General features: G+C 37.6%; 1 protein-coding gene across 1 annotated transcript in view; it reads left to right on the top strand.

Annotated features, from left to right (window-relative positions):
- The window catches only part of RASGEF1A (RasGEF domain family member 1A), a 28019-nt gene extending 14130 nt beyond the window's left edge, over positions 1-13889 (top strand). The window contains exons 4-13 of the mRNA XM_082309714.1: positions 784-921; positions 4386-4607; positions 4893-4967; positions 5204-5296; positions 7082-7184; positions 7486-7565; positions 8218-8409; positions 9937-10060; positions 10310-10382; positions 11442-13889. Of these exons, the coding sequence (XP_082165840.1) occupies positions 784-921; positions 4386-4607; positions 4893-4967; positions 5204-5296; positions 7082-7184; positions 7486-7565; positions 8218-8409; positions 9937-10060; positions 10310-10382; positions 11442-11466 (1125 nt within the window). The 3' untranslated portion in view covers positions 11467-13889. The remainder of the gene's footprint in view (positions 1-783; positions 922-4385; positions 4608-4892; positions 4968-5203; positions 5297-7081; positions 7185-7485; positions 7566-8217; positions 8410-9936; positions 10061-10309; positions 10383-11441) is intronic.
- The last annotated feature ends 2284 nt before the right edge of the window (positions 13890-16173 follow it).

The following is a 16173-nucleotide window of genomic DNA, read 5'->3' as shown; positions in this document are numbered from 1 at the left end:
TAAGTTTTGATTCTTCTTGTTCGTTAAGTGTTCTTAGCACTCACACTCCCAGTTTTACAGGAGTGGTCCCTTGGATTTACTGATGCTGCTCTCTATTACTATGATAGTGGAGCAATTGGAATCCAATTCAGGTCTAACTGGTGAAAAGCCTTAGAAGATTCACGGGTAACAGAAGAACTCAGAAAACAGCTCTCCCTCCCCTTTCTGTGGTTGATAGCTTTTTGAATAAGAGCCAATACTTTTTATTTTCAAAGTCCATTTCGATTTAGATGTCATGGAGCGAACACACATATCTTTCCTGTCATTCATTTATTTTAATATACAGCTCAATCTGGAGTGTCTGATAAATGCTGTAGAACAAAAATGTCTTTGTGAACGTTTCTCATGAAATATGCTTGGTAGAGTGCTGCCGTTTGTATGCATTTGAATTCAAATGCTAAGGTACTGCTGCCTCAGATGGCATAAATCAGCTTAAGTCCCATTGACTTCAATCAAATAAGTCACAAACTATTCTGTCATCTTCCTGCCTTTATATAACTAACCTTGAAAATATCTTCAGAGTGTTTGGTAAGAGACATTACCAAGCCATCATGAAAGGAGGCTAAATCATACTATTTAGGAATCTGGCTCACAGTTAAATATGTTCTTTTTTATCCCCTTCACCTACTACTAGTGCAAAGTATTTTCAAGGGTGTCTCTAGTTTTATGTCAGCCTTCATCAACTAATGTACTCTGCAGTCAGAAAGGTCTACCGTCAGTAATCAACTCATTGTTTCTTTTTAGGCAAAGCTAAAATCCTTCGCTGCCAAAATCATTCAGCTCCTGAAGGAATGGACTGAAACTTTCCCCTATGATTTCCAAGATGAAAAATCCATGAAAGAGTTGAAGGAGATTGCTCACAGGATCACACAATGTGATGAGGTAAGGGTGGGGGGAGAAAAAACATTAGGTGGGGAAGCAATATTTGTCAACCTTTATATGTAGTTTATCATATTATACACAAACCCTTGCTCCTGCTTGCAGTACTTTCTAAATGGACTATAGCAGCAGTTGCTAAGCTGTCAGTGTAACTGCAGGACATGGGCTGAGCGATGAACTTAATGGTCCGTTAGCAGAAACTGTCTATGTATAATCACCAAGTATAAGAGGAAGAGAGAAAATAGTCGTGATGATATGAAAAATGGATGTGGTGCAGAAGGAGAAAGGAAAGAACAGTGACTATAATGGCACAATATAGTTAACTTTCATAATGAATTATGTACCATGCTTTGTACTTTATTACTACTCTATATGTCTAAATTCCACAAGACATATCAACCAGTTGTATCAAATATACTCTTGCTCAAGGTGAAGATGCTTATTATCGAATAGTTCATTCCTAGCTCCTAGCAATAATCAGCAACTGTTTTGTTGCTATGTTTCAAGTGAGATGCACAGTATTTCCACTAAGGAAGTTACAGTTGAGCTCTGCTAGCTAGTCAATCACCACTCTTAACAGCTGTGAGTTTCTAGCTTATGAAGAAAACTAGACCTCACAGAATACTTCTCTAAAGCGAACAGATAAAGCAAATTCAAATAAAACAAGGGCTGTTAGTTTGCTGTTTGGGTTTTTTTGTTGTTTTGGGTTCCCCCCCCCAACACCCACAAAGCCTACACTTTTTTCTCATTGAGAAAGTTACTGTAACTACCAATAGAAAGAGGGAAGGATATAATGAAGAACTGCAAGGGAATTCAGTGTGAAGTGTTTGTATGAATGTGAAGGCTTACTCACATAGACGCAGAAGCTTCTTGTTTTTAAACCTACAACTTCAAGATATTTTTGAGAGCAATTAGCAGGAAATGGGAAGACAATTGTATTATGTGGTTTTGTTGATTCCAGTACAGAGAAAATGAAGAACAACAGGTTTGACAGCACTGCATGAATCAGTGATAGGACACAATACAATTAGGTGTTACCAAGTTGTCAGAAGGAAGTATGTCAGTTTTGTTGCATCAGCAAAGCTGTTTACCTGGATGCTACTATGAAAGTGTCAGTGCCTTAGTAGGAAGGGAAAAGGAAACAGGATTCTAATATATCTTCACCCTTGTCTACAAAGGGAATAGAAGAGATGTATGTTGGCAGAGATACTACTGTGAAAGGGGACTTGGCAGAGGTTTTATTTAGCATCTGTGTCTTAGTATTTAATTTGTCTATTATTTTGAACTAGAAAGAAGTTGTGGCCTTTCTTTCTCTTTCCCTTCTCTCCCACTCTGTTATATATGAATAAATTGTCATTTGAGAAAAAAACATCTTCATGGAGTGGCTCAGTGCTCTGGTGTCCGAGGCATCTGATGACATCCATTAATTACAGCATTGTTGTATTTATCCCCTTAACAAGGCTACAAGTCAAGTTTGATCAGTGAAGAGCTATGCCACATGTGACCCCTAGGAAACATAATTTGGCACTGACAAAAAGCAGCTCTTGCTCTCAGTATTTGTTACCACAAGAAATTACTCATACTGTGCTTCAGCAAGGGATTATGGTAATGGTTTGAGGTTTTATTTTGTATTTTAAAGCTTTTCCAAATCCCATTGGGCACTATTCTTCATAGGTAGGATAGAAGGTAAACTGAGAACTCACACAAAGCAGTCAGGTGCTTGTCCTAGTGATATTAGACAGCATACCAAATAGCTACAGCTACAGCCAGGGTTGCACCCCAAAATGGAGTACAAATGTCTTGTTTGAACTCAAACAAGGACAAATTATTGTACACTCATTGACTGATTTTCCAAAGTTGTAAGAAAATTTAGGGTAAGAAAGACTAGTAATGAAAGGAAACTGCTAAAACTCTAAGGGCATTTGTCTAAATATTAAGATGCTAATAAATTCACAATAGCTTAAGTAAGCCATAGTTTTTCATGGCACTGCAGTTTCTGTGTTCACTTTCACGTAATATCTGTGATACTCTCACCTGCCTGCAAGTTTGATTCTCTATGAGCCATATCTAGAAATACTGCCTCCTCCCAGACACATGGGTAAGTCAGGCATAGCGGCTGAAGTCAAATGATTTACAACAGAAAGCTCAGCATACCAGAGAGCAGAATTAGCGCTTTATTTTAGTCCCCCCACCATGGTCCCTTGGCATTTCTGAACACTTGCAGCACAATATCTGAAATGGCTCCAGCCAGCTGCTGTTCAGCGGTAATCCAGTTGCCTCATCAAGATGAGCTACGCTGCCTTCAGCTTTTCATTTGATTTCACTTGGGAGTCAGATTATTGCCTTGTAAAGCAACATTCTGACACTATTATTGCTTAATTATAGCATGCAATATACAAGTATTTGGTAGTCATCGTCTCTCACATCTGCTACATAATTTCAGTCATCACTGCACATTAGTGGCTTCTTTGAACTATCACAGATTCATTGCAGTTCTTTCTAGTGTATCCAGTTGACTGGCAGAAACCAACACAGCAGGTTGTAAACTAGCGGTTAACCTTGTGGCTAACTTCAAGAGAAATAATTTGCGTGAAAGCAAGAGAACAACTGTGTAGGAAGGAGAAGGAGGACTGTCTTTGGTAGAATTAGTTTTTCCAGCAGCAGGAAGAAGAGGGTCGGAGAACCAGGGTCATTTAAAGCAGTAACAGGAGGGATGGAGGAGTAGGAAAGTGATCAAGTTCGCTCTTCAGGGTTGACCTCATAGAGAAATGTCTATAGGACACAGTCAACGGCAGAAAGAATTCAGCTTGCCTCAGTTGTTAGAATGCTGAGTGGATGGATTATATTTTTGTGGCTTTACCAATATATATCCTTATAGATCCTATGTTTAAAATCTGCACCTGATGAACAGAAAGGCATTTTAGTTGTCCAAGACCATGAGGTATATTGTGCTCTTACCTAAATCTTTGGATGCTATAATTGTTCAAAGCCAAGCTGGGGTATTTTAGAGGTGTATTCCTGGACATAATGTGAATTCCCTGGATTCTGCCTGGGCTAGATAGACTTGATCATCAGTGAGTCTGATCAGAAGAAGAAAGAGCTTTTTGGCACTTGGTACATAGAGGTTCCAAGAAGCCTTGTGCAAGCAACTCAGCCACCTTTCACTATACCCACTTTTTAGCCGTTTACCCTGATGCCTTTGAAACAGGGTACTAGCCAAAAACTGCCGCAAGGAGCGGACCAGCCAAGCAAGTGAAACAGAGCTGGGAAGGCAGGCAGGCATAACAATGTCATTATGACGTTGAGTGGGCAGTTAGGCCAAGTTCATTTGTCACAGGATGATCAGCTCAGATAAGATGAAAGAAAATGGTAATAAGCATTTATTTTTCCCAGTCAGAAATTCCTTGGCTATCTGTGTCTGCAAGAGCTAAACGTTTTTAACAGTCATTGTTTCTGCCTTTGCTTAGGAAAATGGAACAGTGAAAAAGATCATTAGCCAGATGACACAGAATCTCCTGATGGCTCTCTCCGCACGGAGCCAGTACCAGGAAATCAGAGAGAAATTCCGGCAGCCTGTTACCGACAAAGGCACCATCCTCAAAACGAAGCCACAGTCAACTCAAAAGGACATCCTGAGTGTGTGCTGTGACCCTCTGATCTTGGCACAGCAGCTGACCTATATTGAACTGGTGAGACACTAATTTGTGTGTTCATTTTCTATTTACTAAATATTAATATACTCATCAATATGAATTTTGCTATGGCTTCACTGAAAGACTCCAATGTTTTAATCAAAAAATACCAAGTAATGAACAAGACCGAGTGGGTACACTGATAAAAACACCTCACGCATCTACGCAGTAGGAAGGTAAAAGTTACAAAAATGTTCTCCTAACTTTGGGTTTATTGATGCATTTTTCACTGAACTCCCTGTTTTTCTGTACAGTGACAATCTCTTATCTCTCCAAACACAGGAAAGGGTGAGCAACATTTACCCGGAGGATTTGATGCAGATTGTCAGCCACATGGACTCCCTGGATAATCACAAGGTACAAGAAGGGGTACAGAGGGAAAAAGAAACAAAAGAATAACCAGGGTAAAGAACCTCCATGATTTGAGTATACCCTGTGCAAGAAAGGCTGACATTTTCTAACCTTCTTTAAGCTCATGCCTTAAAAAATATCCAACAAGATTTTATCAAGACATGAAAAGGAAGTTTATCCTTTGGTATGTTGACTTTATCATGATGCAGGATAGGATTAACATGTGGCCTGTTCTTTTACAGTGCCGAGGCGATGTGACCAAAACCTATAATTTGGAGGCCTATGACAATTGGTTCAATTGTCTCAGCATGCTGGTGGCTACAGAGATTTGTCGGGTAGGTATTCATAGAAAACAAGATAGCAAAGTGATCCCAGCCTTAAGGACAAAAGGCAGGCAGTGGTCTAATAGGGATTTAAACATTAGCAGTGCAATTAAAGATAATGGCATTACTCAAGCATTAAATTATTTGCATGCTTATATGATTAAGAATTCATGGCTATGTTGGACTTTGCATATATTCTCTAGTTTTGTGTAGCTTTCATAGTAGCATTAGTCACACGGTGAAATGGAACTTGTATGGAGTTTGAGTTAGGAGCCCTTTTGGATTTTTTTTTTTTTTAATACATCCATAAATTCTCAAAGATACTAATCTTTAAATGCAGGTTTACCACTAAACAGCTGTCCTTCGCCTGCATTTAGAGATCATTAGCACTATCATATATTTATTTTTGTTGTAGAAAAATCAGGAACAAACTATCTTCAGAAGTCTGGAAAGAAAATGGACTACTGGAGAGGTTTAAAAAAAAAAAAAAGAGGGAGAGCAGCCTTATTAGAGGTTAAAGTAACTTCTATCATATAATAAGCAAAGAAATAGAAGGTATACTGGCCCAGAAACCCTTTTTTTTTTTTTTTGCATGCTTATTCTCTGTCTTTTTAGATTCCTATTAATATGCGCCAATTCTAGCAAGTGAGAAGTTTTCTCTCTATTCCTGCTTTGTCAGTAGCCCTTCTGTGGAAATCCAGATGCCTCCTGCAATTTCATGAAGTCTGATAGATTGATCTTGATCTCTTAAGATTTCCTGCTCTCACAGAAACTTATTACAAAAACACACCAAGATATCTTCCAGAGCTGGCTGGTATGGCTAATACATTTAGTAAACCAGTCAAACAAAAGGTTTTAGCATACCAAGGGCTAAGCCAAGCCATTGACTACTGAACCATTTTCTTTTGATATGACACAGAAACTGAAGTATTTAGGTAAGAGATTTTTTTTTTTTTTTTTTTTTTTTTTTTTAAAGAAAAAGGGCATTCCCTAGTGAAGTTGTCTGCAGTCACCACTCAGGAGCCATTTTTGTATAAGCCAGACTGAACTTCTAGATGTAAATATGGGAAAGATTTTGATGAATGAATGTAATCTAGGCAATAAAACTAGGTTTTAAAAAAAAGGCGCAAAAGATTGATGGCTTTTGGAAACAAAGTTTGGAGACAGCGCTATATATTAATTTTGTTTTGCCATTTATAAAAGACTCTGCAAAGCAGATGTTCAGCATCACTTGCTAGATCCTTTGCATGTTTGCATGAGTGGGAATTTGTATATTTGATCATCATCACTACCTGCTCTCAAGAGGTCATTTAAGAGTACGCACAGTAAAATGAGAAGATCAGGACATGACAATTGTTCTCTCTCACATTCAGGTTACATGCCTCTGGTCTTAAGTCTTTTCACTGCTTTCCTTTCTTCTTCAGAGGTTTAAATTTTTTGCATATATTCTTTCTAATAGGAGCTTCATGTCATCTCCCTTTTCCAGTAACAGGAAATTGCTTAAAGTGTCCAGCTTGTTTATACAAGATTCCCTAAGACATTGAACTTTATGTATAAACAAAAATTTACACTCTCCCACAACTAGACAAATAATTGATAGTAGCCCCAAATACTTCTACTATTTTATTAAAAATTAATCTTAACAAAATACCCTCAGGCCTATATCATCGTAAGATTTAGCTGGATAAAGTCTTGAAATGTCTATTCAATCAACCCGTTACAATGCCTTTGACTGAACATCCCATCCAAAATTCAGGCCATCCCTTCCCTCTTAACAGATCTTGGTTTTTTTTTCAGGTTGTAAAGAAAAAGCAGCGTACAAGAATGGTGGAGTTTTTCATTGATGTGGCAAGAGAATGCTTCAATATTGGAAACTTCAACTCAATGATGGCTATTATCTGTGAGTATCCTTAACACAGATGATAAAAGGCACTTCATTTTACAGCCTGACTGGCAAGACTATGCTCATGCTTGCCCTAAATTGGCTGACCACTTCAGCGTGCACACTTCTACAGGGGCAGTATGTACCAGTGACAGATTAATGTGTGGGTGGGTGAGTGTCAGCTACAACTTTTGTTTGTCAGGCTGAACTGCCTTCCAAAATAAATGTGTTGTGCTGATACATAAACACAGAGTTATGTTAGCCCTATATTTTTTTCAACTCAGTTGTTTCTTTCTTTATCTCTTCTCTCTCTATTCAGCTGGCATGAATTTGAGTCCCGTGGCACGGCTAAAGAAAACTTGGTCCAAGGTCAAAACAGCCAAATTTGATGTTTTAGAGGTATGTATAAAGTTTAGACTTTATATAGAAATCCACCAAATAGTTTTATCCAAACCTCTGCTGTGGAATTACTAAGTCAGAGATCACAGAGGCATTTCTGTCAGTGGTCACCAGCATATAAACATTAGGGAGAACACTTCCTGAATTTCAAACTCCCTGCTTGCCTGCAAAGAAAAGTGGATGCAAGTTTTCTTTAGGTTATTTCTTCCTAGCATGTTTCTTCCAATTTAACATCAGGGTAGTTTTCACTCAAGTGAATGCCATTTTGCTACCCTTAAAACTAATTAGAGTACTCCATCTAGTGGAGATCTGAATGAAAACAAAACTTAATTGAAAGTGTCATCAGAAAGATTGGTGACAGCAAGTTAGATTTTTTCCTGATAGTCATTTATCATTTCCTTTCAGTCCTCTGTTAACCACTGAAGCAAAGCATAGATGTAAAGCCAGTACAGAACCCTCCTTTCAAACAAGATAGAAATTAGAAAAACACAAATGCAGACCTGATCAGTATAAGGTACTCTATCTTGAAAGTTTAAAAAGGGGCCCAACAAATTCAGAAAGAATGAACTTTCTGATGGTTAGATCAAAGCTTTTTATATTTAGGAAACAGGTATTACTTGACTGCCTTTTTTTCCTCCCCCCATAAAAACAGCATCACATGGATCCATCCAGCAACTTTTGTAATTACCGCACAGCCCTTCAAGGAGCAGCACAGCGATCTCAGACTGCCAACAGCAATCGAGAGAAAATAGTCATCCCAGTTTTCAACCTGTTTATTAAAGATATCTACTTTCTGCACAAAATACATACGAACCGCTTGCCCAATGGGCAGATAAACTTCAAGGTAGGACTTCGTTATTATAGAAACTGTAATGCTAGTTAAACATTGTACATTACAAACATTTGCTAGTTTTGAATTTCTATTACCAATTCCTTCAGCATTGCTGTGATCTAGACATAAAGCGGTATCATTATTTAGGGGCAATGATTTCACCAAGTTTCTGTGAAAGCTAGCACTTGAAGTTGCCATGTTTATATCACTTATCCAGCAGATCCACAACTGCATATACAGAAGAGAATCCATAAAACTGCTGGAATATAATTGCCTTCAGTCAAAAGATTAGTTTTAAAATGTACTGAAATAGAGATTCCTTTTTGTTAGTTTTACATTAAATGGGACAGATGCACTTGAAAACATAAAATTCACATAAGCAGAACTGATTGGAATAACATTAGTTTGTGACCAAAACTGATGCATGAAAAGATTTGAGAAGAAAATAGGAATTTCAGAAGCCAAACCCCCAGCATTAAAACTTACGCAAGTAATACAGATATAGTCTAATGTTAGCTAATTGGAAAAGGAAATCTCTTCAAGGAACATTGTACTCATGCAACATTTAAAATAAAGGAAAGATCTCAAGATCAAGAAGTGTAAGAATTTTAGTCTATGATGGCAGACAAAAATTTGCCACTCCTCAACCCTGCACCTACCTTATGTTCAAAAGGGATTGGGGGAAGCAGAAGGCAGTGAAGAATAGGAAGTAAGCTTTTCTGTGGCAGTAAGCCATCATATCTGATCAAATTGTAATAGGTAACTTTACACTAAATCACCAGCGTTAGCTGATTTAACCTCATCAGGTTAATAGCTATAAATGCTACACATAACCAGCAAATGGTATTTAGCAGGTCTTGAAGGGAGTTTCTATAGGTTCTGGATTCTCTTTCCCTGACTAATAAACATATATGTCCAAAAGACCACAGCCTGTCAAAAGTACTTTTGAAGGTTTTTGCCATTATTAAGGCTGGAGGGGGAGCACACAGAATATACAAGACAAACCCTAAGTAATTATGCATTTCTTAAAATCCTAGGAAGGAAAGGATATCTATAGTTTCTATGTGTTATTTTTATTATTTCTTAAATTTAAAAAGTACTTTATGAAAAAATCATATATGTCACATTTCATTTAAGTTGAAGGCTGGAAAAATAAAAAAGTAAATAAAAACCATTTACTGACCAGTTCCACTCACAGGCTAATTTAGAGATAAGACACAGAGAACAGGCCTATAGCACTTCCATATATGAAGAAAAGACTGCTGATGAAAAGAATTTAATGCAAAAGACCAGGCAGTTAGCAGGGATACGCTATTCTAAACTTGAGAGGCTAACAACAGATGAGGAACTCGCAGCAAGAGGGGGAGATGAAGGGAGCACTAAGAAGAAAGGATAACAAGGAAGAAGACCGAGTAAGGGATAATAAGAGAAGCATGAATAAGACCAAGACTGAGAGGCTCCGAAATTGAAACAACAGAACTAATATTTGAAAGAAAACAAATATGATTTTAATAATATTCCTTTAATTACCTCATGCAGAAATTCTGGGAAATTTCAAGACAGATTCATGATTTCCTGACATGGAAGCAGGTTGAGTGCCCTTTTGAAAAAGACAAGAAGATCCAGAGCTATCTACTCACAGCACCGATTTATAGTGAAGAAGGTAAAATCCTTTATTGAACATCATAGCGAGTCTTCCTACTTGTTGAAATGCAGACAGAATATGCAGATGAAAAAAATTAACACGCAAAAAATATTTGATAAGTATGTATTATCACTTCTGTATTGGCTTCTGATGAGAATAAACTTCATAATGAAGTCTGCTAAATGAAACCTGCTATATTGTAACTTTTGATTTTTTTTTTTTAGTTAAAGAACCCATGTATCTGATTGTTCTTATTTTATTTACCAGCTCTGTTCATTGCATCCTTTGAAAGTGAAGGTCCAGAAAACCACATGGAAAAAGACAGCTGGAAAACACTCAGGTATGAAGCTTCCTCAGAACATGAGTCTTTTTGCAGACATAAACAGGCAGGTGATCATCAGCTTCCTCCCTCCTATTTGCTTGCCCAGCTTAAGATGATTTTGGCCCAAATATAAATATTTTTTCTTCAAAATTCAAATCTGAAAAAATTCAATAGGGCTTGGATTTTGATAGAGTTTTTCCAGCCAGATCAGTTCAAGCTGCCAGATTGCTGCTGGGACTACAGAAGAGAATATGCTTTGTTTAGGCTGTCAAATACAGTAAGAGAATTTACATTTGTAGCAGTTTTCAGACATGCTTTTCTCAGGGGAGCAAATATATAAGGATATTAAGAAGGTGCTATCATTTATCATACCTATGCAGTTACAAGTCTTATAAAAGGATGAAATTTTATATGAATACTTTAATTTTCAGCCTACTCTTAAGGGAGAAAGTCTCAAATGACTCCTCCCTCTGAGAGGGGGAAGCACCTCTTCCATGTACATGATGAGATCAGTTAATTTAGATGAGATTTCTTCTAATACTGAGGCCAAGGCAGAAGGAGAGATTTAGACCTTCGTGAATCATGTTAAACATTTAGATTTGACGTATCTGTACCAGATAAACAATGAATGAAGAAGTCAGTATGTCCCGAGCTGCAGTTGAGCTACACTATGACTGTATTGTCCTAGACAAGACACTGTTTGCCAGTGATCAGAGCATTTCTTAGGAAGTCCACCTAAGCTTTTCACTTATGACACCCGTGCAACGTACCTTGCATTAAATCCAATGCTGTTCAGCAAGCAATAGTTTAGGATGATAGAGGAACATATCTAATTTGCCTGAGCACATCTTAAGGGCCTGAAATAATGTTACGAAGGTTAAATTTTCATTTAAAGTCAGCATCTTTATTGGAATTCATAGATGTGTTCCAGTTTGTAGCAGTTGAAAATCTATCCCTTGAAGAAAGGCTTCCAGCTAATGACACAAGATAGATCTATTGCCAACCTTTACCAAAACTGTAAAACTTTTTGTCGTGATAGAAAAGATAATTTTATTTTTTTATTACTTCTTCTTCTAGGACAACTCTGCTTAACAGAGCCTGAGGTTTTTGGGTCTGATCTACAGACTTTGAAGCACATTGAATGAACGTGTTTTTACAACCTGAAAGACTTGGACTGAGCTAAAAAAGACCTCACTGGCTGAGGTCTCTTTTGTATATACAGTAACTTTTATGAAATAAGATGTGGTAAATATTTCACATGTCAACCTTAAGGCACTTAAGTGAAGGGTTTTGGTTTTTTATTTTAAATATAAGGGCAGGGCCCTGTTCTCAGAGATGAAATGTATCATGGGAGATGGTATCCCTGGGGAGATCTTATTCTATCAGCATCCAAATTTTTATTTTTTATTACTTCCACCAAAATTAATAAAAATTAAAACACACATCCCAACTAAAGCCAGTGTTCAGGTTAAATGCTCTATTGGACCAGTATCCTACAGAACACTCAACATGTCCCGCTAGCTTTGAAGTGAAGGGTCTCCTTCAAATCAGCGATACCATTCACATGTGTTAGTAAGTGTTTGTAGAGTCAAGGCCTTAGACATCTGCAGTAAGCGTGTTCCTCTCCTACATCAGAAAATAGTGCCTTACAAGGTACTGATATTGTTTAGTGTACCTTCTATTACGCTGGACTGGAAGTAAAGAAAATAAAAGTATGGATGTCTCGAAACCAGCTACAATGTACTTTTTAAATAAAATGGAGAATATGGCACATGAAGTAGAGTATACCTGCCTGTAACATTGATGGTGCAGCAAACATATTTTTGTTACGTGATTTAAAGAGATAAGATGGGGTAACTGCTGGGGGATGTGCGTTTGTGTGTGAGTATGTGTGCGTGCATGTGTGAAGATGCACACATGTCTTAAGTTTTAATACTTCTGGGAACTATCCTTTAAATTCTGGCTGTCAGAATAGTTTGTGTTTTCCTTTTTAAAAATCAGCAGGTTTTTTTGTTTTGTTTTAAAAGAATGATGTCTAACCTAGATTATCTCTGCAAAACAGGCTCAATATGATTTTTTGAGAACATTTTTTGGAAAATAAAAATCATATGTGAGCTAGGGAGAGGGAAGTAAACTCAGATGTCCAATTTGAAGTTAAGGCTAAAATTCCCAAAGAAGCTGAAGAAGAGTTCATCGCCACTGAACTGGGCATTTAATTCCCTTGTTTCCTTCAAAAATGCTAGTCTGCACTTACAGACAATTAAAGCAAAGACCAACTTATGATATTAGCTTTTTCTAGTATTTTGCAAGCCATGATTAACTGTCTGGGCCAGAACCCTTTGAAATCTAAGGGAAAACACCATAAGAAATTAGTCAAACCTTTGAACCCAGGTCAGTACCAAAATTAGAGATGATCTGTAAACCTGCTGATGCTTGCCATTTCTAATTTCTGCTTTTAGCCTTGAGTTTACACCTAACTCGGCTATCCAGACGAGCACCTGAGGAGCTTATTTTATGTTAGGATTCAAGGTATTCATTTCCAGGAAAAAAATACACAGTTCAGGACTTACTTTCTCACCTGATCTCTAAATTAACAAAGAAAAAAAAATAAGCTCAGATTAAAAACTGTTTTATTTAATGAACAAATTATTACCCGTGTCCTTTCCAGTAATTGTTCTCTTAAGGCCTGAGGGCTGGGTATTTGTAAAGATAATGACTTGAGCCAGACAATTAGATTTTTTTTTTTTTTTTAAAAGCCCCTCTAGAGTTCACAGTGGTTGCAGCCTCCCTCATAGAGCCTCGCAGGGGACCTCTGCACAAGCTGCTTTAAAAATTATCAACTCTAAGTAGACGGGTTTCATCTTATTTTGCCTTCTGTTGAAGAAGGGGCAAGACTTGCTGGACCAGGGGTATGGCTTATTCCAGTCCAGTAAACTCTTCTTGCTGAGTGCCTACAACCAAGAGCAGTGCCACTGTTTCACATAGCATCTGCAATCACTTAATAGAAATTATTTGCTGTATTGGCCCTGTAGTACAGTGAAAAAAAAGAGCCTTCCCTCTCTCCTTGTTCCACTCCACCCTTGACAAATACTTAAAATTAGAAGAGTAAGTTGGGTAAGGAAGGGAGATAAATCAACATTTTGCTATTCCCATAGCATTGACACCAGAGAGAAACAAAATTAAGTTATGCCATGAAGAAGGAAGAAGTCGAATACTAACTGTTAACAGGAACAGCCCAGAAAAGGGGAAGGGATAATTCTTATGATCTGCTGCTATTTTTCCTGTGCTGAAGTACTGCCCTTCAGCCCTGGATTAGAGTAAGAATATTTATACTGTATTATTACAGTGTTTTGCACTTTCAGAGATGTTCTAGCTAGTAACGTTGTTGGACACTATAAGAGGGATTGTATATCAGCTTTGTTTATGTAACTGAAATTTAAAAGGGATGCTTAAAATTTAAGAAAAAAAAATATATATTTGAAATGCGATTTTAGAACACTTTCTGTAAATGTATAAAAAAAGCTTTCACATGAATGTGCACTTCACTGGTCAATCAGTCCTAGTATATACTTGAAATCAATGCAGTATCCACATTGGTTCCCTTTTATTTTTCCTCCCTCAGTTTGATACATTCCTTAAATACTGTGTATCGCTATTCTGAGCTGAAATGCTAAATATAAAGCTGTACCATAAAGCAGGATATTCCGTGTTTGACTGGATGTGCTTGCATTAATAAAAAAAAAACTTGCTTCAACCAGGCTTAACTTTTTCCATGGTTATTTTTCACTTGCAAACTGATCAAGCCACAAACCAGCAGCGGAACCAGGTGAACCAACTGTGGAAGGCAATATAGTTGCAATGAACCAACTGGTTATTTAAATTTAAGTTCCGACTTATAAAGATACATTATGAAATATTTACATATCTTCCAACAAAGCCAAGAGCAACACTAAGCCAACAATATGCTGCCACTTCTAACGTGTTCTCTATAGTAGTATTTTATGGATTTGGTACAGTGTCTCTGCTATGGAATATTTTCATTCTCTCAATGAAAGTGATTAACAGTTCCACTATGTAAAAACATTTTGTGTGTCCTAAGAGATGAATTTCATTTTTTCCCTCCCACATATTTATACAGGAAAGCACAGAAACATTTGCCGGCTGCAGCACACTGCAGGGTTTCCTGTAGCAAGATTCTGTTGATATTTCAACACTCCAGGACCTTTGGTTGCAACCACTACCCTTTTTCATGCCCTGCTTTACAGAAGCAAAGCCACTTCTCCAACATCACACAGGGACTGGGCAAGCACAGAGCTGCGACGACAATCCGGCTTTCCTAACACACTGCCTCAGTGCTACCCATGCTACCTCCTTTCCCAGGGATATAAGCCTTAAAAAAAAATGTTAGATCTTGCAAGTGCAGGAGCTCTGGAGGTCCCATAAGCACTTTTAGTCTGTTTAAAACTCTCTGGGGAAAATTGTTTTGGGAACCAGGCATCTACAACAGACTCCCAGAGTAGAACAGTACTGCTTTCAGTCATCATGGCTCATTAGAAAAGATAATGATGTTTACCAGCATTAAGAGGATGAAGGAGACAAGAGTCTTCTTGATGGCCAGTTCACACTCATAATTAATATGCATATTACATCCTTGAATATTCACTCCCAATTATGTCCCATCCAGTCATTAGGATAAATTAGCTATTTACACAGCCATAAGAGTAAACAACAAAATTGCTTTCCAGGCACTTTACTGCCATTAGAATATGACAAGCAGTAACATAATGCCAGTAAGATATCTTTAGTTACATTAGCAGCAACTTGATTTATCAGTTCCCAAGAAACAGCTTTCTTTTAGCAAATAACTCGCATAGCAAAATTCAGCTGACAACTGATATTAGCACATCTTTTAGAGGGAAATCAGTAATTCTTCTGAGGACCTGCAGACAGATCTTCCCTCTTCAGTCTGCAGCATGTATAGTTTTATCAGAGCAGCCCCAGCTTCCCAACTAAGCAGAAAAGTCTGCAAATAGCATATGGAAGTACAGTTTTGTCTTATGGTTCTCTGCAGCTATTAAACAGGGCTGTGTGGACAGTAAGATACTTTTTAAAAGTTTTAAAAAAAAAAAAAAAATATATCAAATTGCAGAAAGACTTTGTCCTAAACCGTTAGTGCATGCTATTGAGGAAGCTTCCAGACCAGCGAGCATGCAAGTACTAGCAATAGTTGCTTTCAAATTCTTCCTTCCATGCTTGTTCCTGGAAAGGCAGAGATAACTGGGTATTCTTTGAGGTTTCGGCACACCTCTACGGGCCTCCGATATAGGTTCCCTGACACTGCAGAGGTTTGCCTTCCTCTGCCGCTCCCCAAGGTGGGCTTTGGAAGAGAGAGAAACAACATTTGGGGTGTGTTTCTGCAGTAATTTGGAGGCACAATCTAAAGCGTAACCATTTCTGTAACATTATTCCTAACGCTAAAGAATGTAAATGTTTCTAGTATTTCCAACATTGTAAGCAATTTCTAACATCAGCATTTTTGTGGCTTCTTGATACCACATTCAGCTTTTGCACAGAAAACGGATGCAGTTAATTGCTGCAAAATAACTTTGGGATATTAGTTCATTTTCATAATGAAATATTAAAACCCAATGAAGTTCTATGCCACGCAGGGAGTGCTGATGCAGTCTCAGATAGGTACTCTGCCCTTTCCTCAAGAAATGTGGTAAGGAAGAAATTCAAACCACCAGGAAATGCAACATTAATTTAAAAATACTAAGCCAATAAATATACTGTCTCTGATCTACTAGGA

The sequence above is a fragment of the Platalea leucorodia genome, assembly GCF_965183815.1.
Source record: "Platalea leucorodia genome assembly, chromosome: 4".
In the NCBI taxonomy this organism is placed as follows: Eukaryota; Metazoa; Chordata; class Aves; order Pelecaniformes; family Threskiornithidae; genus Platalea; species Platalea leucorodia.
This window is presented reverse-complemented; position numbering and strand designations above follow the sequence as displayed.